Source organism: Falco punctatus (assembly GCF_963210335.1).
Source record: "Falco punctatus genome assembly, contig: scaffold_283, whole genome shotgun sequence".
NCBI classification, from domain to species: Eukaryota; Metazoa; Chordata; class Aves; order Falconiformes; family Falconidae; genus Falco; species Falco punctatus.
The window spans coordinates 1-27,911 of record NW_027660138.1 but is presented as its reverse complement, the minus strand read 5'-3'; the positions used below and the strand labels follow the sequence as shown (position 1 = coordinate 27,911).

Below are 27,911 nucleotides of genomic sequence, written 5' to 3'. Positions count from 1 at the left end.
GGGGTTACTGGTCAGTACTGGCGGTTACTGGAGGGTTACTGGTGGTTACTGGTGTTACGGGTGGTTACTGGTGGGATGCTGGGGTGGTACTGGGGGTTACTGGTTGGTCCTGGTGGGATACTGGGGTGGTACTGGGGGTTACTGGTGGTTACTGGTGTGACTGGGCGCAGGCGAGTCGGTGTCGGTGATCAAACACACAGAGCACTGGGGGGTTACTGGGGGGTTACTGGGGGGTTACTGGTAGGTACTGGTTGGTTACTGGGGTGGTACTGGTCGGTACTGGTTTTTACTGGTTTTTACTGGTGTGACTGGGCGCAGGCGAGTCGGTGTCAGTGATCAAACACACGGAGCACTGGGGGGTTACTGGGGTGTTACTGGGGGGTTACTGGTAGGTACTGGTGGGTTACTGGGGTGGTACTGGTCGGTACTGGTCGGTACTGGTTTTTACTGGTTTTTACTGGTGTGACTGGGCGCAGGCGAGTCGGTGTCGGTGATCAAACACACGGACCCGGTGCCCGACCCCCGCGCGGTCAACCAGGACAAGAAGAACATGCTCTTCTCCGTGAGTGACACGCGTGGCACGTGTCACGTGTCACATGTCGCGTGTGTCACCCATGTCACATGCCATGTCACGTGTGTCACCTGTCACGTGTGTCACCCATGTCATATGCCATGTCACATGTGTCACCTGTCACATGTCACCTGTCATGTGTGTCACCCATGTCACATGCCATGTCACGTGTCACCCATGTCACATGCCATGTCACACGTGTCACGTGTCACGTGTCATACGTGTCACCCATGTCATATGCCATGTCACGTGTGTCACCTGTCATGTCACCCGTGTCACCCGTGTCATGTGTGTCACCCATGTCATGTGTGTCACCCATGTCGCATGTCACGTGTGTCACCTGTCATGTGTGTCACCTGTCACGTGTCACCCGTGTCACCCATGTCACCCGTGTCACCCATGTCATGTGTGTCATGTGTGTCAGCCGTGTCACGTGTGTCAGCCGTCACGTGTGTCAGCCGTGTCACGTGTGTCACCTGTCACTTGTCATGTGTGTCATGTGTCACATGTCATGTGTGTCACATCACATGTCACCTGTCATGTGTGTCACCCATGTCACATGTCATGTGTCACGTGTCACCTGTCATGTCACCCATGTCACGTGTCACCTGTTATGTGTGTCATGTGTCACGTGTGTCACGTCACATGTCACCTGTCATGTGTGTCACCCGTCACGTGTCATGTGTCACATGTCACCTGTCACCTGTCATATGTCACCCATGTCACATGTGTCACCTGTCATGTGTGTCACCCATGTCACATGTCACACCTGTCACCTGTCGTACATGTCACCTGTCACACGTGTCACATGTCACCCCATGTCACATGTCACCTGTCATGTGTCACATGTCGCCTGTCACATGTGTCACTCCATGTCACACATGTCACATCACACATCGCCCCATGTCACCCCATGTCACACATGCCATGTGTCACACGTGTCATCTGTCACATGTCACATGTCATCCATGTCACATGTCACACGTGTCACCCCATGTCACACATGTCACATGTCACATGTCACATGTGTCACCCATGTCACATGTCACCTGTTACATGTCACCCCCTGTCACACATGTCACCTGTCCTGTCACACCCGTCACATGTATCTCATGTCCCACCCCACATCCCACCATGTCCCACCACGTGTCCCCCCGTGTCCCCTCCATGTCCCACCCCGTGTCCCACCATGTCCCACCATGTCCAACCACGTGTCCAACCATGTCCCCTCCCGTGTCCCACCCCATGTCCCACCACGTTCCACCACGTTCCACCACATGTCCCACCACATGTCCCACCACGTGTCCCACCACGTGTCCCACCACGTGTCCCACCATGTGTCCCAACACGTCCCCCCGTGTCCCACCCCATGTCCCACCACGTCCCACCACGTGTCCCCCTGTGTCCCCTCCATGTCCCACCCCGTGTCCCACCATGTCCCACCCCGTGTCCCACCCCGTGTCCCACCACATGTCCCACCATGTCCCACCACATGTCCCACCACGTCCCCCCATGTCCCACCACGTGTCCCACCACGTGTCCCACCATGTGTCCCAACACGTCCCCCCGTGTCCCACCCCATGTCCCACCACGTCCCACCACGTGTCCCCCTGTGTCCCCTCCATGTCCCACCCCGTGTCCCACCATGTCCCACCCCGTGTCCCACCCCGTGTCCCACCACATGTCCCACCATGTCCCACCACATGTCCCACCACGTCCCCCCATGTCCCACCACGTGTCCCACCACGTGTCCCACCATGTGTCCCAACACGTCCCCCCGTGTCCCACCCCATGTCCCACCACGTCCCACCACGTGTCCCCCTGTGTCCCCTCCATGTCCCACCCCGTGTCCCACCATGTCCCACCCCGTGTCCCACCCCGTGTCCCACCACATGTCCCACCACGTGTCCCACCACGTCCCACCACGTGTCCCACCACGTGTCCCACCACGTGTCCCACCATGTCCCACCACGTCCCACCTTGTGTCCCACCACATTCCACCCCGTGTCCCACCGTGTCCCACCACATCCCACCACATCCCACCATGTCCAACCACGTGTCCCACCCCGTGTCCCACCACACGTCCCACCACGTCCCCTCCATGTCCCACCCCGTGTCCCACCCTGTCCCACCATGTCCCACCCCGTGTCCAACCACGTGTCCCACCCCGTGTCCAACCACGTGTCCCACCCCGTGTCCAACCACGTGTCCCACCCTGTGTCCCACCGTGTCCCACCACACGTCCCACTGTGTCCCACTGTGTCCCACCACGTGTCCCACCCCGTGTCCCACCCCGTGTCCCACCACGTGTCCCACCCCGTGTCCCACCCCGTGTCCCACCACACATCCCACCACGTCCCCTCCATGTCCCACCCCGTGTTCCGACACGTCCCCCCATGTCCCACCATGTGTCCAACCACGTGTCCCACCCCATGTCCCACCCCGTGTCCAACCACGTGTCCCACCCCGTGTCCCACCCCATGTCCCACCACGTGTCCCACCCCGTGTCCCACCACCTCTCCATGCCCCTCCCCCCCCCCCCCACCAGGGCACCAACATCGGGGCCGGCAAAGCCGTGGGCATCGTGGTGGCCACGGGGGTCAACACGGAGATCGGGAAGATCCGGGATGAGATGGCGGCCACCGAGCAGGAGAAGACACCGCTGCAGCAGAAGCTGGACGAGTTCGGGGAGCAGCTCTCCAAGGTCATCTCCCTCATCTGCGTCGCCGTCTGGCTCATCAACATCGGCCACTTCAACGACCCCGTCCACGGCGGCTCCTGGATCCGCGGCGCCATCTACTACTTCAAGATCGCCGTCGCCTTGGCCGTCGCCGCCATCCCGGAAGGTCTCCTCCGGGGGGGGGGGGGTTGGGTGGGGTTGGAGGGTCCGGCTTGGGTCAGCTATGGGGTTAGAACGTCCGTATTTGGTCACCTATGGGGTTAGAAGGTCCATCTTGGATCACCTATGGGGTTAGAACGTCCGTATTTGGTCACCTATGGGGTTAGAAGGTCCATCTTGGATCACCTGTAGGGTTAGAAGGTCCATCTTTGGTCAGCTATGGGGTTGGAAGGTCCGTCTTAGGTCACTTATGGGGTTAGAAGGTCCATCTTGGGTCAGCTATGGGGTTGGAAGGTCCGTCTTAGGTCACTTATGGGGTTAGAAGGTCCGTTTTTGATCACTTATGGGGTTAGAAGGTCCATCTTGCGTCAGCTATGGGGTTAGAAGGTCCATCTTTGGTCACCTGTAGGGTTACAAGGTCCATCTTTGGTCAACTATGGGGTTAGAAGGTCCATCTTGGGTCAACTATGGGGTTAGAAGGTCCATCTTTGGTCAACTATGGCGTTAGAAGGTCCACCTTGGGTCAACTGTGGGGTTGGAGGGTCCGTCTTAGGTCACTTATGGGGTTGGAAGGTCCATCTTTGGTCACCTATGGGGTTAGAACGTCCGTATTTGATCACTTATGGGGTTAGAAGGTCCGTATTTGGTCACCTATGGGCTTAGAAGGACCATCTTGGATCACCTGTAGGGTTGGAAGGTCCATCATTGGTCACTTATGGGGTTAGAACGTCCATATTTGATCACTTATGGGGTTAGAAGGTCCATCTTGGATCACCTGTAGGGTTAGAAGGTCCATCTTTGGTCACTTATGCGGTTAGAACGTCCATCTTTGGTCACCTACGGGGTTGGAGGGTCCGTCTTAGGTCATTTATGGGTTAGAATGTCCATATTTGATCACTTATGGGGTTGGAATGTCCATCTTTGGTCACCTATGGGGTTAGAAGGTCCATCTTGGGTCACTTATGGGGTTAGAGCGTCTGTATTTGATCACTTATGGGGTTAGAAGGTCCATCTTTGGTCAGCTATGGGGTTAGAAGGTCCATATTTGGTCAACTATGGGGTTGGAAGGTCCATCTTGGATCACCTGTAGGGTTAGAAGGTCCATCTTGGGTCAGCTATGGGGTTAGAACGTCTATCTTGGGTCAACTATGGGGTTAGAAGGTCCATCTTGGGTCATTTATGGGGTTAGAAGGTTCATCTTCGGTCAACTATGGGGTCAGAAGGTCCATCTTTGGTCAGCTAAGGGGTTGGAGGGTCCATCTTGGGTCACTTATGGGGTTAGAAGGTCCGTATTTGATCACTTATGGGGTTAGAAGGTTCATCTTTGGTTAACTATGGGGTTAGAAGGTCCATCTTGGGTCAGCTATGGGGTTGGAAGGTCCATCTTTGGTCACTTATGGGGTTGGAAGGTCCATCTTGGGTCACCTATGGGGTTAGAACATCCGTATTTGATCACTTATGGGGTTAGAAGGTCCATCTTGGATCACCTGTAGGGTTAGAAGGTCCATCTTGGGTCAGCTATGGGGTTGGAAGGTCCATCTTGGGTCAACTATGGGGTTAGAACGTCCGTATTTGATCACTTATGGGGTTAGAAGGTCCATATTTGGTCAACTACGGGGTTGGAAGGTCCGTCTTGGGTCAACTGTGGGGTTGGAGGGTCCGTCTTGGGTCACTTATGGGGTTAGAACGTCCGTATTTGGTCACTTATGGGGTTAGAAGGTCCATCTTGGGCCACTTATGGGGTTGGAAGGTCCATCTTGGGTCACTTATGGGGTTAGAAGGTCCATCTTGGGCCACTTATGGGGTTAGAAGGTCCATCTTGGGTCACCTATGGGGTTAGAAGGTCCATCTTGGGTCAACTATGGGGTTAGAAGGTCCACCTTAGGCCTGGTGGCCCCACCCCACGCCCGGTGGCCACCCCATGGGTCTGGTGGCCCCACCGCGGGTCTAGTGGCCCAGCGGTGGGGCTGAGGACACCCCCTCCCCCAGGGCTGCCGGCCGTCATCACCACCTGCCTGGCGCTGGGGACGCGGCGCATGGCCAAGAAGAACGCCATCGTGCGCAGCCTGCCCTCGGTGGAGACCCTGGGCTGCACCTCCGTCATCTGCTCCGACAAGACCGGCACCCTCACCACCAACCAGATGTCCGTCTGCAAGGTGGGTGCCCACGGGTGGCCCGAGGTCCTCCAGAACCCATCCCACCTCCATGGGTGGCCCAAGGTCCTCCAGAACCCATCCCACCTCCATGGGTGGCCCGAGGTCCTCCAGAACCCATCCCGCCTCCATGGGTGGCCCGAGGTCCTCCAGAACCCATCCCACCTCCATGGGTGGCCCAAGGTCCTCCAGAACCCATCCCACCTCCATGGGTGGCCCCAGGTCCTCCAGGAACCATCATGTCCCCATGGGTGGCCCGAGGTCCTCCAGAACCCATCCCACCTCCATGGGTGTCCCGACGTCCTCCAGAACCCATCCCACCTCCATGGATGGCCCCAGGTCCTCCAGAACCCATCCCACCTCCATGGGTGGCCCGAGGTCCCCCAGAACCCATCCCACCTCCATGGGTGGCCCGAGGTCCTCCAGGAACCATCCCACCTCCATGGGTGGCCCGAGGTCCTCCAGGAACCATCATGTCCCCATGGGTGGCCCGAGGTCCTCCAGAACCCATCCCACCTCCATGGGTGGCCCAAGGTCCTCCAGAACCCATCCCACCTCCATGGGTGGCCCCAGGTCCTCCAGGAACCATCATGTCCCCATGGGTGGCCCGAGGTCCTCCAGAACCCATCCCACCTCCATGGGTGGCCCAAGGTCCTCCAGAACCCATCCCACCTCCATGGGTGGCCCGAGGTCCCCCAGAACCCATCCCGCCTCCATGGGTGGCCCGAGGTCCTCCAGGAACCATCATGTCCCCATGGGTGGCCCGAGGTCCTCCAGAACCCATCCCACCTCCATGGGTGGCCCAAGGTCCTCCAGAACCCATCCCATCTCCATGGGTGGCCCGAGGTCCCCCAGAACCCATCCCGCCTCCATGGGTGGCCCGAGGTCCTCCAGGAACCATCATGTCCCCATGGGTGGCCCGAGGTCCTCCAGAACCCATCCCACCTCCATGGGTGGCCCAAGGTCCTCCAGAACCCATCCCACCTCCATGGGTGGCCCGAGGTCCCCCAGAACCCATCCCGCCTCCATGGGTGGCCCGAGGTCCTCCAGGAACCATCATGTCCCCATGGGTGGCCCGAGGTCCTCCAGAACCCATCCCACCTCCATGGGTGGCCCAAGGTCCTCCAGAACCCATCCCGCCTCCATGGGTGGCCCGAGGTCCTCCAGGAACCATCATGTCCCCATGGGTGGCCCGAGGTCCTCCAGAACCCATCCCACCTCCATGGGTGGCCCGAGGTTCTCCAAGCCCCCCTGGGTGGCCCCAATGACCCCTGATGTCCCCTTGGGTGACCCCGGGACCCCTCCCCCGTGCCACCCCTGACCCTGTTTTGTGTCCTTGTCCCCTCCCCCACCCCACCCCACCTCAGATGTTCATCGTGGACAAGGTGGAAGGTGACACCTGCGCCCTCAACGAGTTCTCCATCAGCGGCTCCACCTACGCCCCCGAGGGAGAAGTGTGAGTGACCCGTCACCCATGGGACCCCCTCGTGGTGGCCCCGTCACCCATGGGTTGGTGGTGGCCCCTCGTGGTGGCCCCGTCACCCATGGGCTGGTGGTGGCCCCTCGTGGTGGCCCCGTCACCCATGGGACCATGGAGACCCCCTCTTGGGTCCTGGTGGTGGCCCCATCACCCATGGGTTGGTGGTGGCCCCTCGTGGTGGCCCCGTCACCCATGGGTTGGTGGTGGCCCCTCGTGGTGGCCCCGTCACCCATGGGTTGGTGGTGGCCCCGTCACCCATGGGACCATGGAGACCCCCTCTTGGGTCCTGGTGGTGGCCCCATCACCCATGGGTTGGTGGTGGCCCCTCGTGGTGGCCCTGTCACCCATGGGACCATGGAGATCCCTTCTTGGGTCCTGGTGGTGGCCCCATCACCCCTGGGTTGGTGGTGGCCCCTCGTGGTGGCCCTGTCACCCATGGGTTGGTGGTGGCCCCATCACCCATGGGTTGGTGGTGGCCCCTCGTGGTGGCCCCATCACCCATGGGTTGGTGGTGGCCCCTCGTGGTGGCCCTGTCACCCATGGGTTGGTGGTGGCCCCATCACCCATGGGTTGGTGGTGGCCCCTCGTGGTGGCCCCATCACCCCTGGGTTGGTGGTGGCCCCTCGTGGTGGCCCCATCACCCATGGGTTGGTGGTGGCCCCTCGTGGTGGCCCCATCACCCATGGGTTGGTGGTGGCCCTGTCACCCATGGGACCATGGAGATCCCCTCTTGGGTCCTCGTGGTGGCCCCATCACCCAGGGGTTGGTGGTGGCCCCTCGTGGTGGCCCTGTCACCCATGGGACCATGGAGACCCCCTCTTGGGTCCTGGTGGTGGCCCCATCACCCATGGGTTGGTGGTGGCCCCGTCACCCATGGGACCATGGAGACCCCCTCTTGGGTCCTGGTGGTGGCCCCATCACCCATGGGTTGGTGGTGGCCCCGTCACCCATGGGACCATGGAGACCCCCTCTTGGGTCCTGGTGGTGGCCCCATCACCCATGGGTTGGTGGTGGCCCCTCGTGGTGGCCCCGTCACCCATGGGTTGGTGGTGGCCCCTCGTGGTGGCCCCGTCACCCATGGGTTGGTGGTGGCCCCTCGTGGTGGCCCCGTCACCCATGGGTTGGTGGTGGCCCCTCGTGGTGGCCCCATCACCCATGGGTTGGTGGTGGCCCCTCGTGGTGGCCCCGTCACCCATGGGACCATGGAGACCCCCTCTTGGGTCCTGGTGGTGGCCCCATCACCCAGGGGTTGGTGGTGGCCCCTCGTGGTGGCCCCATCACCCATAGGTTGGTGGTGGCCCATCGTGGTGGCCCCATCACCCATGGGTTGGTGGTGGCCCCTCGTGGGGGTCCCCATTGGTGACCATCTGGGTAGGAGTAACTGGGGGGGTCTTGGGGCACCCAGGGGGTCCATGGGGACCTCAGGGGGGTCCTTGGGGACATCGGGGCACCAAGGGGACACCAAAAGATCCATGGGGACCTCAGAAGGTCCTTGGGGACATCAGAAGGTCCATGGGGACCTCAGAAGGTCCATGGAGACCTCAGAAGGTCCATGGGGCCACCAAGGAGCCCATCGGGACATGAGGGTGGTCCATGGGGACCTCAGAAGGTCCTTGGGGCCATCAGAAGGTCCTTGGGGACCTCAGGGGGGTTTTGGGGGACCTCAGAAGGTCCATGGGTACATGAGGGGCGTCCATGGGGATTTCAGAAGGTCCATGGGGACATCAGAGGGGTCCTTGAGGACCTCAGAAGGTCCATGGGGCCACCAAGGAGCCCATGGCGACATCAGGGGAGGTCTTTGAGGACCTCAGAAGGTCCATGGAGACCTCAGAAGGTCCATGGCGACATCAGGGGGGTCCTTGGGGACCTCAGAAGGCCCATGGGGTCACCAAGGAGCCCATGGGGACATCAGGGGGTCCATGGGGACATCAGGGTGGTCCATGGGGACCTCAGAAGGTCCGTGGGGCCACCAAGGAGCCAATGGGGATCTCAGGGGGGTCCATGGGGACATCAGAAGGTCCATGGGGACATCAGGGAGGTCCTTGAGGACCTCAGAAGGTCCATGGAGACCTCAGAAGGTCCATGGCGACATCAGGGGGGGTCTTTGAGGACCTCAGAAGGTCCATGGGGACCTCAGAAGGTCCATGGCGACATCAGGGGGGGTCCTTGAGGACCTCAGAAGGTCCATGGAGACCTCAGAAGGTCCATGGCGACATCAGGGGGGGTCTTTGAGGACCTCAGAAGGTCCATGGGGACCTCAGAAGGTCCATGGCGACATCAGGGGGGGTCTTTGAGGACCTCAGAAGGTCCATGGAGACCTCAGAAGGTCCATGGCGACATCAGGGGGGGTCTTTGAGGACCTCAGAAGGTCCATGGGGACCTCAGAAGGTCCATGGCGACATCAGGGGGGTCCTTGAGGACCTCAGAAGGTCCATGGGGACCTCAGAAGGCCCATGGGGTCACCAAGGAGCCCATGGGGACATCAGGGGGTCCATGGGGACATCAGGGTGGTCCATGGGGACCTCAGAAGGTCCGTGGGGCCACCAAGGAGCCAATGGGGATCTCAGGGGGGTCCATGGGGACATCAGAAGGTCCATGGGGACATCAGGGAGGTCCTTGAGGACCTCAGAAGGTCCATGGAGACCTCAGAAGGTCCATGGCGACATCAGGGGGGGTCTTTGAGGACCTCAGAAGGTCCATGGGGACCTCAGAAGGTCCATGGCGACATCAGGGGGGGTCCTTGAGGACCTCAGAAGGTCCATGGAGACCTCAGAAGGTCCATGGCGACATCAGGGGGGGTCTTTGAGGACCTCAGAAGGTCCATGGAGACCTCAGAAGGTCCATGGCGACATCAGGGGGGGTCTTTGAGGACCTCAGAAGGTCCATGGGGACCTCAGAAGGTCCATGGCGACATCAGGGGGGGTCCTTGAGGACCTCAGAAGGTCCATGGAGACCTCAGAAGGTCCATGGCGACATCAGGGGGGGTCTTTGAGGACCTCAGAAGGTCCATGGGGACCTCAGAAGGTCCATGGCGACATCAGGGGGGGTCTTTGAGGACCTCAGAAGGTCCATGGAGACCTCAGAAGGTCCATGGCGACATCAGGGGGGGTCTTTGAGGACCTCAGAAGGTCCATGGGGACCTCAGAAGGTCCATGGCGACATCAGGGGGGTCCTTGAGGACCTCAGAAGGTCCATGGGGACCTCAGAAGGCCCATGGGGTCACCAAGGAGCCCATGGGGACATCAGGGGGTCCATGGGGACATCAGGGTGGTCCATGGGGACCTCAGAAGGTCCGTGGGGCCACCAAGGAGCCAATGGGGATCTCAGGGGGGTCCATGGGGACATCAGAAGGTCCATGGGGACATCAGGGAGGTCCTTGAGGACCTCAGAAGGTCCATGGAGACCTCAGAAGGTCCATGGCGACATCAGGGGGGGTCTTTGAGGACCTCAGAAGGTCCATGGGGACCTCAGAAGGTCCATGGCGACATCAGGGGGGGTCCTTGAGGACCTCAGAAGGTCCATGGAGACCTCAGAAGGTCCATGGCGACATCAGGGGGGGTCCTTGAGGACCTCAGAAGGTCCATGGGGACCTCAGAAGGTCCATGGCGACATCAGGGGGGTCCTTGAGGACCTCAGAAGGTCCATGGGGCCACCGAGGAGCCCAGGGAGCCCCCCCCCAGAAGCTCTTGTAGACCCTGGGGCCACCCAACCATCTCCTCCCCCACCCCCACCCCAGGATGAAGCAGGAGAAACCGGTCAAGGCCGGTCAGTACGACGGGCTGGTGGAGCTGGCCACCATCTGCGCCCTCTGCAACGACTCCTCCCTGGACTACAACGAGGTGGGTCCTCGGCTGTCCCCTCCCCCACCACCACCACCACCACCACCACGGGGGTGACCTCGGCTGTCCCCTCCCCCACCACCTCCACCACCCCCCGTGGTGACCTCGGTTGTCCCCTCCCCCACCACCTCCACCACCACCACCACGGTGGTGACACCTCCCCACCCCCCGTGGTGACCTTGGTTGTCCCCTCCCCCTCCCCCACCACCACCACCACCACGGTGGTGACCTCGGTTGTCCCCTCCCCCACCACCCCCACCACCACCGAGGTGACACCTCCCCACCCCCTTGGTGACCTCGGTTGTCCCCTCCCCCTCCCCCACCACCACCACCTCCACCACCACCACGGTGGTGTCACCTCCCCACCCCCCATGGTGACCTCGGTTGTCCCCTCCCCCACCACCCCCACCACCACCGAGGTGACACCTCCCCACCCCCTTGGTGACCTCGGTTGTCCCCTCCCCCTCCCCCACCACCACCACCTCCACCACCACCACGGTGGTGTCACCTCCCCACCCCCCATGGTGACCTCGGTTGTCCCCTCCCCCTCCCCCACCACCACCACCTCCACCACCACCACGGTGGTGTCACCTCCCCACCCCCCATGGTGACCTCGGTTGTCCCCTCCCCCACCACCACCACAACCACCGAGGTGACACCTCCCCACCCCCGTGGTGACCTCGGTTGTCCCCTCCCCTCCCCCACCACGGAGGTGACACCTCCCCACCCCCTTGGTGACCTCTGTTGTCCCCTCCCCCACCACCACCACCACCACCACCTCCACCACCACCACCACCGTGGTGGTGGCACCTCCCCACCCCCGTGGTGACCTCGGTTGTCCCCTCCCCCCACCACCACCACGGAGGTGACACCTCCCCACCCCCTTGGTGACCTCGGTTGTCCCCTCCCCCTCCCCCACCCCCCCACCCCCCCTCAGGCCAAAGGTGTCTACGAGAAGGTGGGAGAAGCCACCGAGACGGCCTTGACCTGCCTGGTGGAGAAGATGAACGTCTTCAACACCGACGTCCGCAGCCTCTCCAAGGTGGAACGGGCCAACGCCTGCAACTCCGTGAGTGTCCCCTCCCCCACCCCGGTCCCCTCCCCCACCCCGGTCACCCTCCCCCCCCCCCCCCAAGCTATCATCTTCTTGGTGGTCCCACCAAGGTTCTGGAGAACTTGGCCCGGTGGAAGAACCGGCCACGGTTTCTCGGTGGGGAGCGTCAAGGTGGGCAAGGGGGGGCGGCGTGACCCCGAGGTCACCTCCGTGGCCTTGGTGACCCCAAGGTCACCTCCGTGGCCTTGGTGACCCCGAGGGCACCTCCGTGGCCTTGGTGACCCCGTGTCCTTGATGACCCCAAGCTCCTCCCCATGTCCTTGAAGACCCCAAGGGCACCTCCATGTCCCCCAGATGACCCCGTTGACCCCATGGCCTTGATGACCCCAAGATGACCCCAAGATGACCCCAAGATGACCCCAAGATGACCCCATGTCCCCATTGACCCCATGTCCTTGGTGTCCCCAAGGTCACCTCCAAGTCCCCGTTGACCCCATGCCCTTGATGACCCCAAGATGACCCCAAGATGACCCCATGTCCCCATTGACCCCATGTCCTTGGTGTCCCCAAGGTCACCTCCGTGGCCCCGTTGACCCCGTGTCCTTGATGACCCCAAGATGACCCCATGTCCCCAAGATGACCCCTTATCCTTGATGACCCCAAGATGACCCCATGTCCCCGTTGACCCCATGTCCTTGGTGTCCCCAAGGTCACCTCCATGTCCCCAAGATGACCCCATGTCCTTGGTGTCCCCAAGGCCACCTCCATGTCCCCAAGATGACCCTGTTGACCCCATGTCCTTGATGACCCCAAGATGACCCCATGTCCCCGTTGACCCCATGTCCTTGGTGACCCCGAGGTCACCTCCATGTCCCCATTGACCCTGTTGACCCCATGCTCTTGATGACCCCAAGATGACCCCATGTCCCCGTTGACCCCGTGTCCTTGATGACCCCAAGATGACCCCATGTCCCCGTTGACCCCATGTCCTTGATGACCCCAATGTCACTTCCGTGTCCCCAAGATGACCCTGTTGACCCCATGTCCTTGATGACCCCAAGATGACCCCATGTCCCCATTGACCCCATGTCCTTGGTGTCCCCAAGGTCACCTCCATGTCCCCGTTGACCCCGTTGACCCCCATGCCCTTGATGACCCCAAGATGACCCCAAGATGACCCCATGTCCCCATTGACCCCATGTCCTTGGTGTCCCCAAGGTCACCTCCAAGTCCCCGCTGACCCCATGCCCTTGATGACCCCAAGATGACCCCAAGATAACCCCAAGATGACCCCGTTGACCCCATGTCCTTGGTGTCCCCAAGGTCACCTCCATGACCCCGTGACCCCGTTGACCCCAAGTCCTTGATGACCCCAAGGTGACCCCATGTCCCCGTTGACCCCACGTCCTTGGTGTCCCCAAGGTCACCTCCATGTCCCCAAGATGACCCCATTGACCCCATGCCCTTGATGACCCCAAGATGACCCCATGACCCCGTTGACCCCAAGTCCTTGATGACCCCAAGATGACCCCATGTCCCCGTTGACCCCATGCCCGTGGTGTCCCCAAGGTCACCTCCATGTCCTCCATGTCCCCCATTGACCCCACCCCCCCCGTGTCCCCCATTGACCCCCGTGCCCTTGGGGTGACCCCGTGACCCCTGACCCCGTGACCCCTGACCCCAGGTGATCAAGCAGCTGATGCGGAAGGAGTTCACCCTGGAGTTCTCCCGCGACCGTAAGTCCATGTCGGTCTTCTGCTGCCCCGCCAAGGCCTCGCGCGCCGCCGTCGGCAACAAGATGTTCGTCAAGGTGCGCCCCTCCCCCCACCCCGGCCCCTCCCCCCCAACCCCGGCCCCTCCCCCACCCCCCAGACCCACGGACCCAGGTCCCACCACCACCCCATGTCCCATCTCCACGTCCCACCACCCATCCCCCAACCCCAACCCCACCCCTGGTCCCACCACCCCATCCTCGTGTCCCACCACCCATCCCCCACCCCCAACCAGGTCCCACCACCACCCCATGTCCCATCTCCATGTCCCACCACCCATCCCCCACCCCCAACCAGGTCCCACCACCCCATCTCCATGTCCCACCACCCATCCCCCACCCCCAACCCCATCCCACCACCCCATGTCCCATCTCCACGTCCCACCACCCATCCCCCAACCCCAACCAGGTCCCACCACCCCATCTCCATGTCCCACCACCCATCCCCCACCCCCAACCCCATCCCACCACCCCATGTCCCATCTCCACGTCCCACCACCCATCCCCCACCCCCAACCCCATCCCACCACCCCATCTCCACGTCCCACCACCCATCCCCCAACCCCAACCCCACCCCTGGTCCCACCACCCCATCCTGGTGTCCCACCACCCATCCCCCAACCCCAACCAGGTCCCACCACCCCATCTCCATGTCCCACCACCCATCCCCCACCCCCACCCCAGGTCCCACCACCCCATCCTGGTGTCCCACCACCCATCCCCCAACCCCAACCCCACCCCTGGTCCCACCACCCATCCCCCACCCCCAACCAGGTCCCACCACCCCATCCTTGTGTCCCACCACCCATCCCCCACCCCCAACCCCATCCCACCACCCCATCTCCATGTCCCACCACCCATCCCCCACCCCCAACCCCATCCCACCACCCCATGTCCCATCTCCACGTCCCACCACCCATCCCCCAACCCCAACCAGGTCCCACCACCCCATCTCCACGTCCCACCACCCATCCCCCAACCCCAACCCCACCCCTGGTCCCACCACCCCATCCTGGTGTCCCACCACCCATCCCCCAACCCCAACCAGGTCCCACCACCCCATCTCCATGTCCCACCACCCATCCCCCACCCCCACCCCAGGTCCCACCACCCCATCCTGGTGTCCCACCACCCATCCCCCAACCCCAACCCCACCCCTGGTCCCACCACCCATCCCCCACCCCCAACCAGGTCCCACCACCCCATCCTTGTGTCCCACCACCCATCCCCCACCCCCAACCCCATCCCACCACCCCATCTCCATGTCCCACCACCCATCCCCCACCCCCAACCCCATCCCACCACCCCATGTCCCATCTCCACGTCCCACCACCCATCCCCCAACCCCAACCCCATCCCACCACCCCATCTCCACGTCCCACCACCCATCCCCCAACCCCAACCCCACCCCTGGTCCCACCACCCCATCCTGGTGTCCCACCACCCATCCCCCAACCCCAACCAGGTCCCACCACCCCATCTCCATGTCCCACCACCCATCCCCCACCCCCACCCCAGGTCCCACCACCCCATCCTGGTGTCCCACCACCCATCCCCCAACCCCAACCCCACCCCTGGTCCCACCACCCATCCCCCACCCCCAACCAGGTCCCACCACCCCATCCTTGTGTCCCACCACCCATCCCCCACCCCCACCCCTGGTCCCACCACCCATCTCCACGTCCCACCACCCATCCCCCACCCCCAACCCCATCCCACCACCCCATGTCCCATCTCCACGTCCCACCACCACCCATCCCCCAACCCCACCCCTGGTCCCACCACCCCCCCACCCCACCCCCCCCCACCCCCCCCCCCCCATGACCTCCCCCTCTCCCCTCCCCCACCCCCAGGGCGCCCCCGAGGGGGTCATCGACCGCTGCAACTACGTCCGGGTGGGCACCGCGCGGGTCCCCTTGACCCCGACCATCAAGGACAAGATCTTGGGGGTCATCAAGGAGTGGGGGACGGGGCGGGACACGCTGCGCTGCCTGGCCCTGGCCACCCGCGACACCCCCCCCAAGAAGGAGGACATGGTCCTGGAGGACTCCACCAAGTTCGTCGAGTACGAGGTGACTCTCGGGAAGGGGGTGGGGGTGGGGGGATGGGCACCCATGGGACCTCCCTGGGGTCTCACCGTAGGTTCCTTGGTCACCTAAGGGTGCCTGGTGGCATCTCCGTGGGGTTCTTGGTCTTCTATGGCCATGGAACGTCCTCTCCATAGGTTCCTTGGTCACCTAAGGGTGCCTGGTGGCATCTCCGTGGGGTTCTTGGTCTTCTATGGCCATAGAACGTCCTCTCCATAGGTTCCTTGGTCACCTAAGGGTGCCTGGTGGCATCTCCATGGGGTTCTTGGTCTTTTATGGCCATGGAACGTCCTGTCCATAGGTTCATTGGCCACCTAAGGGTTCCTGGTGGCATCTCTGTGGGGTTCTTGGTCTTCTATGGCCATGGAACGTCCTGTCCATAGGTTCTTTGGCTGCCCAAGTGTTCCTGGTGGCATCTCCGTGGGGTTCTTGGTCTTCTATGGCCATGGAATGTCCTCACCCTACGTTCCTTGGTCACCTAAGGGTGCCTGGTGGCATCTCCGTGGGGTTCTTTGTCTTCTATGGCCATGGAATGTCCTCTCCATAGGTTCCTTGGCCGCCCAAGTGTTCCTGGTGGCATCTCCGTGGGGTTCTTGGTCTTCTATGGCCATGGAACGTCCTCTCCATAGGTTCCTTGGCCACTCAACGGTTCCTGGTGGCATCTCCGTGGGGTCCTTGGTCTTCTATGGCCATGGAACGTCCTCTTCATAGGTTCCTTAGTCACCCAACGGTTCCTGGTGGTATCTCCGTGGGGTTCTTGGTCTTCTACGGCCATGGAACTTCCTCTCCAAAGGTTCCTTGGTCACCCGAGGGTGCCTGGTGGCATCTCCGTGGGGTTCTTGGTCTTCTATGGCCATGGAATGTCCTCTCCCTACGTTCCTTGGTCACCTAAGGGTGCCTGGTGGCATCTCCGTGGGGTTCTTTGTCTTCTATGGCCATGGAATGTCCTCTCCATAGGTTCCTTGGCCGCCCAAGTGTTCCTGGTGGCATCTCCGTGGGGTTCTTGGTCTTCTATGGCCATGGAACGTCCTCTCCATAGGTTCCTTGGCCACTCAACGGTTCCTGGTGGCATCTCCGTGGGGTTCTTGGTCTTCTACGGCCATGGAACTTCCTCTCCAAAGGTTCCTTGGTCACCCGAGGGTGCCTGGTGGCATCTCCGTGGGGTTCTTGGTCTTCTATGGCCATGGAATGTCCTCTCCCTACGTTCCTTGGTCACCTAAGGGTGCCTGGTGGCATCTCCGTGGGGTTCTTTGTCTTCTATGGCCATGGAATGTCCTCTCCATAGGTTCCTTGGCCGCCCAAGTGTTCCTGGTGGCATCTCCGTGGGGTTCTTGGTCTTCTATGGCCATGGAACGTCCTCTCCATAGGTTCCTTGGCCACTCAACGGTTCCTGGTGGCATCTCCGTGGGGTCCTTGGTCTTCTATGGCCATGGAACGTCCTCTTCATAGGTTCCTTAGTCACCCAACGGTTCCTGGTGGTATCTCCGTGGGGTTCTTGGTCTTCTACGGCCATGGAACTTCCTCTCCAAAGGTTCCTTGGTCACCCGAGGGTGCCTGGTGGCATCTCCGTGGGGTTCTTGGTCTTCTATGGCCATGGAACGTCCTCTCCATAGGTTCCTTGGTCACCTGAGGGTTCCTGGTGGTATCTCCGTGGGGTTCTTGGTCTTCTATGGCCATGGAACATCTTCTCCATAGGTTCCTTAGTCACGCAACAGTTCCTGGTGGCATCTCCATGGGGTTCTTGGTCTTCTATGGCCATGGAATGTCCTCACCCTACGTTCCTTGGTCACCTAAGGGTGCCTGGTGGCATCTCCGTGGGGTTCTTGGTCTTCTATGGCCATGGAACGTCCTCTCCATAGGTTCCTTGGTCACCTAAGGGTTCCTGGTGGCATCTCCATGGGGTTCTTGGTCTTCCATGGCCATGGAACATCTTCTCCATAGGTTCCTTGGTCACCCAACGGTTTCTGGTGGCATCTCCGTGGGGTTCTTCGACCCCAGATCCTTCTAGAACCTTCTCGGGTGGCTTTTCGATGCCCTCAGGGGTTACAAGTGGTTCATTTTGGGTCCCCGTGTCCCTTCCCCGTCCCGTCCCACCCCACCCCACCCCTAGGTGGACCTGACCTTCGTGGGCTGCGTGGGGATGCTGGACCCCCCGCGGAAGGAGGTGATGGGCTCCATCCGCCTGTGCCGCGACGCCGGCATCCGGGTGATCATGATCACGGGGGACAACAAGGGGACGGCCATCGCCATCTGCCGCCGCATCGGCATCTTCAGCGAGGACGAGGAGGTGACGGGACGGGCCTACACGGGCCGCGAGTTCGACGACCTCCCCCCCGCCGAGCAGCGGGAGGCCTGCCGCCGCGCCTGCTGCTTCGCCCGCGTCGAGCCCACCCACAAGTCCAAGATCGTCGAGTTCCTCCAGTCCTTCGACGAGATCACCGCCATGGTGAGTTCTGGGGCTCCACCAAAGATCTGACGTGGGTTTGGGGGTCCACCGAGGCTCTTGACGTGGTTTTGGGGGCCCACCAAGACTGTTGATGTGGTTTTGGGGGCCCACCAAGACCTTTGACGTGGTTTTGGGGGTCCACCATCGATCTGACATGGTTTTGGGGGCCCACCAAGGTTCTTGACGTGGTTTTGGGGGCCCACCAAGGCTCTTGATGTGGTTTTGGGGGCCCACCAAGACTCTTGACGTGGTTTTGGGGGCCCACCAAGGCTCTTGACATGGTTTTGGGGGCCCACCAAGGTTCTTGACGTGGTTTTGGGGGCCCACCAAGACTGTTGATGTGGTTTTGGGGGCCCACCATCGATCTGACATGGTTTTGGGGGTCCACCAAGACTCTTGACGTGGTTTTGGGGGCCCACCAAGGCTCTTGATGTGGTTTTGGGGGCCCACCAAGACTCTTGACGTGGTTTTGGGGGCCCACCAAGGCTCTTGACATGGTTTTGGGGGCCCACCAAGGTTCTTGACGTGGTTTTGGGGGCCCACCAAGACTGTTGATGTGGTTTTGGGGGCCCACCAAGACTTTTGACGTGGTTTTGGGGGTCCACCATCGATCTGACATGGTTTTGGGGGTCCACCAAGACTCTTGACGTGGTTTTGGGGGCCCACCAAGGCTCTTGATGTGGTTTTGGGGGCCCACCAAGACTCTTGACGTGGTTTTGGGGGCCCACCAAGGCTCTTGACATGGTTTTGGGGGCCCACCAAGGCTCTTGACGTGGTTTTGGGGGCCCACCAAGACTGTTGATGTGGTTTTGGGGGCCCACCAAGACTTTTGACGTGGTTTTGGGGGTCCACCATCGATCTGACATGGTTTTGGGGGTCCACCAAGACTCTTGACGTGGTTTTGGGGGCCCACCAAGGCTCTTGATGTGGTTTTGGGGGCCCACCAAGGCTCTTGATGTGGTTTTGGGGGCCCACCAAGACTCTTGACGTGGTTTTGGGGGCCCACCAAGGCTCTTGACGTGGTTTTGGGGGCCCACCAAGACTCTTGACGTAGTTTTGGGGGCCCACCAAGGCTCTTGACGTGGTTTTGGGGGCCCACCAAGGCTCTTGACGTGGTTTTGGGGGCCCACCAAGACTCTTGATGTGGTTTTGGGGGCCCACCAAGACTCTTGACGTAGTTTTGGGGGTCCACCATCGATCTGACGTCGTTTTGGGGGTCCACCAAGACTCTTGACGTGGTTTTGGGGGCCCACCAAGGCTCTTGACGTGGTTTTGGGGGCCCACCAAGACTCTTGATGTGGTTTTGGGGGCCTACCAAGACTCTTGACGTAGTTTTGGGGGTCCACCATCGATCTGACGTCGTTTTGGGGGTCCACCAAGACTCTTGACGTGGTTTTGGGGGCCCACCAAGACTCTTGACGTAGTTTTGGGGGTCCACCATCGATCTGACGTAGTTATGGGGGCCCACCAAGACTCTTGACGTGGTTTTGGGGGCCTACCAAGACTCTTGACATAGTTTTGGGGGTCCACCATCGATCTGACATAGTTTTGGGGGCCTACCAAGACTCTAGACGTGGTTTTGGGGGCCCACCAAGGCTCTTGATGTGGTTTTGGGGGCCCACCAAGGCTCTTGACGTGGTTTTGGGGGTCCACCATCGATCTGACGTCATTTTGGGGGTCCACCAAGACTCTTGACATAGTTTTGGGTGTCCACCATCGATCTGACGTAGTTTTGGGGGTCCACCAAGACTCTTGACGTGGTTTTGGGGGTCCACCATCGATCTGACATCATTTTGGGGGTCCACCAAGACTCTAGACGTGGTTTTGGGGGTCCACCAAGACTCTAGACGTAGTTTTGGGGGCCCACCAAGACTCTTGACGTGGATTTTGGGGGCCCACCAAGACTCTAGACGTGGTTTTGGGGGCCCACCAAGACTTTTGACGTAGTTTTGGGGGTTCACCATCAATCTGACGTAGTTTTGGGGGGAAACCAAGACTTTTGACGTGATTTTGGGGGCCCACCAAGACTTTTGACGTGGTTTTGGGGATCCACCAAGACTTTTGACGTGGTTTTGGGGGTCCACCATCCATCTGACGTAGTTTTGGGGGCCCACCAAGACTCTTGACGTAGTTTTGGAGGTCCACCATCCATCTGACGTGGTTTTGGGGGCCTACCACCCCCTTGGGCACCACCCATGACCTTCAGACTGCCCATGACCCTCTTCCCCTCCCCCCCCCAGACGGGTGACGGGGTGAACGACGCGCCGGCGCTGAAGAAGGCGGAGATCGGCATCGCCATGGGCTCGGGGACGGCGGTGGCCAAGACGGCCTCCGAGATGGTCCTGGCCGACGACAACTTCTCCACCATCGTGGCGGCGGTGGAGGAGGGGCGCGCCATCTACAACAACATGAAGCAGTTCATCCGCTACCTCATCTCCTCCAACGTCGGCGAGGTGGTCTGGTGAGGCCGCCCAGTTCAGCCCAGTTCGGCCCAGTTGGTCCCAGTGCCCACCATCTCACCAGCTTCCTTCTAGGACCTCCCAGTCCCACCGGTTTCCCCAGCTCCATCCCGTCCCCCACCGGTTCCTCGTGTCCCCTCCAGTCCATCCCAGTCCCCTCCAGTCCATCCCAGTCCCCTCCAGTCCATCCCAGCCCATCCCAGTCCATCCCAGTTGGTCCCAGTCCCACCATCTCACCAGCTTCCTTCCAGGACCTCCCAGTCCCACCAGTTTCCCCAGCTCCATCCCATCCCCCACCGGTTCCTCATGTCCTCCACCAGTTCCTCCAGTCCAACCCAGCCCATCCCAGTCCATCCCAGTCCCCTCCAGCCCATCCCAGTCCCCTCCAGTCCATCCCAGCCCATCCCAGTCCATCCCAGTTGGTCCCAGTCCCACCATCTCACCAGCTTCCTTCTAAGACCTCCCAGCCCCACCGGTTTCCCCAGCTCCATCCCATCCCCCACCGGTTCCTCATGTCCTCCACCGGTTCCTCCAGCCCATCCCAGTCCCCTCCAGCACATCCCAGTCCACCCCAGTCGGTCCCAGTCCCACCATCTCACCAGCTTCCTTCTAAGACCTCCCAGTCCCACCAGTTTCCCCAGCTCCAGCCCATCCCCCACCGGTTCCTCGTGTCCTCCACCAGTTCCTCCAGTCCAACCCAGCTTTCCCAGTCCATCCCAGTCCCCTCCAGCCCATCCCAGTCCATCCCAGTTGGTCCCAGTCCCACCATCTCACCAGCTTCCTTCTAAGACCTCCCAGTCCCACCAGTTTCCCCAGCTCCAGCCCATCCCCCACCGGTTCCTCATGTCCAACCCAGCCCATCCCAGTCCATCCCAGTCCCCTCCAGCCCATCCCAGTCCATCCCAGTCCCCTCCATCCCATCCCAGTCCACCCCAGTCCGTCCCAGTCCCACCATCTCACCAGCTTCCTTCCAGGACCTCCCAGCCCCACCGGTTTCCCGAGCTCCCTCCCAGCCCCTCCCAGTCCCTCCCAGTTCCCCCATACCCCCCCAGCCCCCTCCCCCCCCCTGACCCCCCCGCCGCCCCTCCCCCCTCCCCCCAGTATCTTCCTGACGGCGGCGCTGGGGCTGCCGGAGGCGCTGATCCCCGTCCAGCTGCTCTGGGTCAACCTGGTGACCGACGGGCTCCCGGCCACCGCCCTGGGCTTCAACCCCCCCGACCTGGACATCATGGACAAACCCCCCCGAAGCCCCAAGGAACCCCTCATCAGCGGGTGGCTCTTCTTCCGCTACCTGGCCATCGGCGGTGAGGCGCCCCTCCCCCCACCGGCAACCCCCGGGCGGGTGGGGGTGGACCCCTGGGGTGGGGGCACCTTCTAGACATCCATAACTCTGGTTCCGCGTAGGCCCCTGGGGTGGTGGAACCTTCTAGACCCCGTGGTGGCACCTTCTAGACCCCGTGGTGGCACCTTCTAGGCCTCCATGGTGGTTCCTTGGAAGTTCTTGGGGTGGGGGCACCTTCTAGACCCCCATAACTCTGGTTCCGCGTAGGCCCCTGGGGTGGTGGAAGCTTCTAGACCCCGTGGTGGCACCTTCTAGACCCGGTGGTGGCACCTTCTAGGCCTCCATGGTGGTTCCTCATAGACCTCCGGGGTGGTGGAACCTTCTAGACATCCATAACTCTGGTTCTGCGTAGGCCCCTGGGGTGGTGGAACCTTCTAGACCCCGTGGTGGCACCTTCTAGACCCCGTGGTGGCACCTTCTAGGCCTCCATGGTGGTTCCTTGGAAGTTCTTGGGGTGGGGGCACCTTCTAGACCCCCATAACTCTGGTTCCGCGTAGGCCCCTGGGGTGGTGGAAGCTTCTAGACCCCGTGGTGGCACCTTCTAGACCCGGTGGTGGCACCTTCTAGGCCTCCATGGTGGTTCCTCATAGACCTCCGGGGTGGTGGAACCTTCTAGACATCCATAACTCTGGTTCTGCATAGGCCCCTGGGGTGGTGGAACCTTCTAGACCCCGTGGTGGCACCTTCTAGACCCCGTGGTGGCACCTTCTAGGCCTCCATGGTGGTTCCTTGGAAGTTCTTGGGGTGGGGGCACCTTCTAGACCCCCATAACTCTGGTTCCGCGTAGGCCCCTGGGGTGGTGGAAGCTTCTAGACCCCGTGGTGGCACCTTCTAGACCCGGTGGTGGCACCTTCTAGGCCTCCATGGTGGTTCCTCATAGACCTCCGGGGTGGTGGAACCTTCTAGACATCCATAACTCTGGTTCTGCGTAGGCCCCTGGGGTGGTGGAACCTTCCAGACCCGGTGGTGGCACCTTCTAGACCCCGTGGTGGCACCTTCTAGGCCTCCATGGTGGTTCCTTGGAAGTTCTTGGGGTGGGGGCACCTTCCAGACGCCCATAACTCTGGTTCCATGTAGGCCCCTGGGGTGTTGTCACCTTCTAGACCCCGTGGTGGCACCTTCTAGACCCGGTGGTGGCACCTTCTAGGCCTCCATGGTGGTTCCTCATAGACCTCCGGGGTGGTGGAACCTTCTAGACATCCATAACTCTGGTTCCGTGGAGACCCCTGGGGTGGTGGAAGCTTCTAGACCCCGTGGTGGCACCTGGTATACCCCGTGGTGGCACCTTCTAGGCCTCCATGGTGGTTCCTTGGAAGTTCTTGCGGTGGGGGCACCTTCCAGACCCCCATAACTCTGGTTCCGTGTAGACCCCTGGGGTGGTGGAACCTTCTAGACCCCGTGGTGGCACCTTCTAGGCCTCCATGGTGGTTCCTCATAGACCTTCGGGGTGGTGGAACCTTCTAGACATCCATAACTCTGGTTCCGTGGAGACCCCTGGGGTGGTGGAACCTTCTAGACCTCGTGGTGGCCCCCGGTGGTGTCCCCTCCCCCGCTGACCCCCCGCTCTGTCCCCAGGCTACGTGGGCGCCGCCACAGTGGGCGCGGCCGCCTGGTGGTTCCTCTACGCCGAGGATGGTCCCCGGGTCACCTACCACCAGCTGGTGAGTACCGGGCCACCCTGGTGGCCACCGCGTCCCCTGGGTTGGGTGGCCCCAAGGTCCACGTGAAGGTCCCTGTGGTGGCCCCAAGGTCCTCAGGTGTCCCCACAGTCCCCATGGTAGCCCCAAGGTCCTCCTGGTGGCCCCAAGGTCCCCATGAAGGTCCCTGTGGTGGCCCCAAGGTCCACATGAAGGTCCCTGTGGTGGCCCCAAGGTCCTCAGGTGTCCCCACAGTCCCCATGGTGGCCCCAAGGTCCTTCTGGTGGCCCCAAGGTCCCCATGAAGGTCCCTGTGGTGGCCCCAAGGTCCCCATGAAGGTCCCTGTGGTGGCCGCAAGGTCCACGTGAAGGTCCCTGTGGTGGCCCCAAGGTCCTCAGGTGTCCCCAGAGTCCCCATGGTGGCCCCAAGGTCCTCCTGGTGGCCCCAAGGTCCCCATGAAGGTCCCCGTGGTGACCCCAACCTCCCTGTGGTGACCTCACCATCCCCTGGTGGCCCTGGTGGCCCTGGTGGCCCTGGTGGCCCTGGTGGCCCTGGTGACCCTGGTTGCCCTGGTGGCCCTGGTGGCCCTGGTGACCCTGGTTGCCCTGGTGGCCCTGGTGGCCCTGGTGGCCCTGGCGGCCCTGGTGTCTCTGGTGGCCCTGGTGGCCCTGGTTGCCCTGGTGGCCCTGGTGGCCCTGGTGGCCCTGGTGTCCCTGGTGGCCCTGGTGTCCTTGGTTGACCTTGTTGCCCTGGTGGCCCTGGTGGCCCTGGTGGCCCTTGTGGCCCTGGTGGCCCTGGTGACCCTGGTGGCCCTGGTGACCCTGGTGGCCCTGGTGGCCCTGGTGGCCCTGGTGTCCTTGGTTGACCTTGTTGCCCTGGTGGCCCTGGTGGCCCTGGTGGCCCTGGTGGCCCTGGTGTCCTTGGTTGACCTTGTTGCCCTGGTGGCCCTGGTGGCCCTGGTGGCCCTTGTGGCCCTGGTGGCCCTGGTGACCCTGGTGGCCCTGGTGGCCCTGGTGGCCCTGGTGTCCTTGGTTGACCTTGTTGCCCTGGTGGCCCTGGTGGCCCTGGTGGCCCTGGTGTCCTTGGTTGACCTTGTTGCCCTGGTGGCCCTGGTGGCCCTGGTGACCCTGGTGGCCCTGGTGGCCCTGGTGGGGGTGGTGTCCCTGGTGGCCCTGGTGGCCCTGGTGGCCCTGGTGGCCCTGGTGGGGGTGGTGTCCCTGGTGGCCCTGGTGGCCCTGGTGGCCCTGGTGGCCCTGGTGACCCTGGTGGCCCTGGTGGGGGTGGTGTCCCTGGTGTCCCTGGTGGCCCTGGTGGCCCTGGTGGGGGTGGTGTCCCTGGTGTCCCTGGTGGCCCTGGTGGCCCTGGTGGCCCTTGTGGCTGTGGTGGCCCTGGTGGCCCTGGCGGCCCTGGTGGGGTTGGTGGCCCTGGTGACCCCGTTGTCCCCGTTGTCCCTGGTGACCCCGCTGTCCCCGGTGTCCCGGTTGCGCGCTGGCGCCCCCCGCAGACGCACTTCATGCAGTGCTCGGAGCACAACGCGGAGTTCGAGGGGCTGGACTGCGACATCTTCGAGTCGCCGGTGCCCATGACCATGGCGCTCTCCGTGCTCGTCACCATCGAGATGTGCAACGCGCTCAACAGGTACCGGCCACCGCGCCGCCGCCACCAGCACCTTCAGCACCAGCACCACCACCTCCACCTTCATCACCACCCTCATCACCATCACCTTCACCTTCACCTTCATCACCATCACCATCACCTTCATCTTCATCACCACCTTCATCACCTTCATCACCACCTTCATCACCACCACCTTCACCTTCATCACCATCACCATCACCTTCATCTTCATCACCACCTTCATCACCTTCATCACCACCTTCATCACCACCACCTTCACCTTCATCACCATCACCATCACCTTCATCTTCATCACCACCTTCATCACCTTCATCACCACCTTCATCACCACCACCTTCACCTTCATCACCATCACCTTCACCTTCATCTTCATCACCACCTTCATCACCTTCATCACCACCTTCATCACCATCACCTTCACCTTCATCTTCATCACCACCTTCATCACCTTCATCACCACCTTCATCACCACCACCTTCACCTTCATCACCATCACCTTCATCTTCATCACCACCTTCATCACCTTCATCACCACCTTCATCACCATCACCTTCACCTTCATCTTCATCACCACCTTCATCACCATCACCATCACCTTCATCTTCATCACCACCTTCATCACCATCACCATCACCTTCATCTTCATCACCACCTTCATCACCTTCATCACCACCTTCATCACCATCACCTTCACCTTCATCTTCATCACCACCTTCATCACCATCACCTTCACCTTCATCTTCATCACCACCTTCATCACCTTCATCACCACCTTCATCACCACCACCTTCACCTTCATCACCATCACCATCACCTTCATCTTCATCACCACCTTCATCACCTTCATCACCACCTTCATCACCATCACCTTCGTCACCACCACCTTCACCTTCACCTTCACCTTCATCACCATCAACACCACCTTCACCACCACCTTCATCACCATCACCTTCACCTTCACCACCTTCACCTTCACCTTCATCACCTTCACCTTCATCACCATCACCTTCACCTTCATCTTCATCTTCATCACCATCACCTTCACCTTCATCACCATCACCTTCACCTTCACCTTCATCACCTTCACCTTCATCACCAACAACGCCACCTTCATCATCACCATCATCATCACCACCATCACGACCACCACGACCACCACCACCACCACCAGGACCACCATTACCCCCACCCCCATGAAGCCACCCCCCATCCCCACCAAGACCTCCAAACCCCCTCCCCCCCACCCCTCCCCCACCCCCCCAACCCCCCTCCACCCCCCCACCCCTCCCCCCCCCGTGGTGGCCCTCCATCCCCACGTGTCCCCCTCCCCCCCCGCAGCCTCTCGGAGAACCAGTCGCTGGTGCGGATGCCGCCGTGGGTGAACATCTGGCTGGTGGGATCCATCTGCCTGTCCATGTCCCTCCACTTCGTCATCCTCTACGTCGACCCGCTGCCCGTAAGGGGGGGGGGAGGGGCGGGGGCCACCGGGCGTGGTGGCCACGGGGGGAGGGGGGGACGTGGGGTTGGGGAAGGGGAGATGGTGGCCATCAAGGGGGTGGCCGTGGGGGTTGGTGGCCATGGGGGTGGTGGCCATCACCATGGGGTTGGTGGCCATGGGGTTGGTGTCCATGGGGTTGGTGGCCATCACCATTGGGTTGGTGGCCATGGGGTTGATGTCCATGGGGTTGATGTCCATGGGGTTGGTGGCCATGGGGTTGGTGGCCATCACCATTGGGTTGGTGGCCATGGGGTTGATGTCCATGGGGTTGATGTCCATGGGGTTGGTGGCCATGGGGTTGGTGGCCATCACCATTGGGTTGATGTCCATGGGGTTGATGTCCATGGGGTTGGTGGCCATGGGGTTGGTGGCCATCACCATGGGGTTGGTGGCCATGGGGGTGGTGGCCATGGGGGTGGTGGCCATGGGGGTGGTGGCCATCAGCGTTGGGTTGGTGGCCATGGGGGTGGTGGCCATCAGCGTTGGGTTGGTGGTCATGGCGTTGATGTCCATGGGGTTGGTGGCCATCAAGGTGGTGGCCATCCCCGTTGGGTTGGTGGCCATGGGGGTGGTGGCCATCAGAGTTGGGTTGGTGGCCATGAGGTTGGTGGCCATGGGGTTGGTGGCCATGGGGGTGGTGGCCATCACCATGGGGTTGGTGGCCATCACCATGGGGTTGGTGGCCATCCCTGTTGGGTTGGTGGCCGTGGGGTTGGTGGCCATCACCATGGGGTTGGTGGCCATCAGCGTTGGGTTGGTGGCCATGGGGGTCGTGGCCATGGGGTTGGTGGCCATCCCTGTTGGGTTGGTGGCCGTGGGGTTGGTGGCCATCACCATGGGGTTGGTGGCCATGGGGTTGGTGTCCATGGGGTTGGTGTCCATGGGGGTGGTGGCCATCAGCATGGGGTTGGTGGCCATGGGCTTGGTGGCCATGGGGGTGGTGGCCATGGGGTTGGTGGCCATGGGGGTGGTGGCCATCACCGTGGGGTTGGTGGCCATCACCATTGGGTTGGTGGCCATGGGGTTGATGTCCATGGGGTTGATGTCCATGGGGTTGGTGGCCATGGGGTTGGTGGCCATCACCATTGGGTTGGTGG

General features: G+C 61.7%; 1 protein-coding gene and 1 long non-coding RNA gene across 2 annotated transcripts; both read left to right on the top strand.

Annotated features, from left to right (window-relative positions):
- Positions 1-409: 409 nt before the first annotated feature.
- Positions 410-27,903, top strand: LOC308057858 (sarcoplasmic/endoplasmic reticulum calcium ATPase 1-like; the record flags this gene model as incomplete). The annotated part of the gene is made up of 15 exons (XM_080411879.1): positions 410-562; positions 3,120-3,417; positions 5,400-5,566; positions 6,931-7,019; positions 10,780-10,882; positions 11,820-11,951; positions 13,621-13,746; positions 15,561-15,779; positions 17,905-18,240; positions 20,481-20,701; positions 21,801-22,003; positions 23,617-23,702; positions 25,183-25,316; positions 26,655-27,198; positions 27,347-27,903. Coding segments are annotated over exons 1-15 (3,227 nt in total), but the record flags the coding sequence as incomplete, so codon positions are not given.
- LOC308057859 lies at positions 16,215-17,486 on the top strand. Its single transcript, XR_013925498.1, has 3 exons — positions 16,215-16,423; positions 16,588-17,161; positions 17,326-17,486. It is a non-coding gene; the product is annotated as an uncharacterized lncRNA (long non-coding RNA).
- Positions 27,904-27,911: the final 8 nt, after the last annotated feature.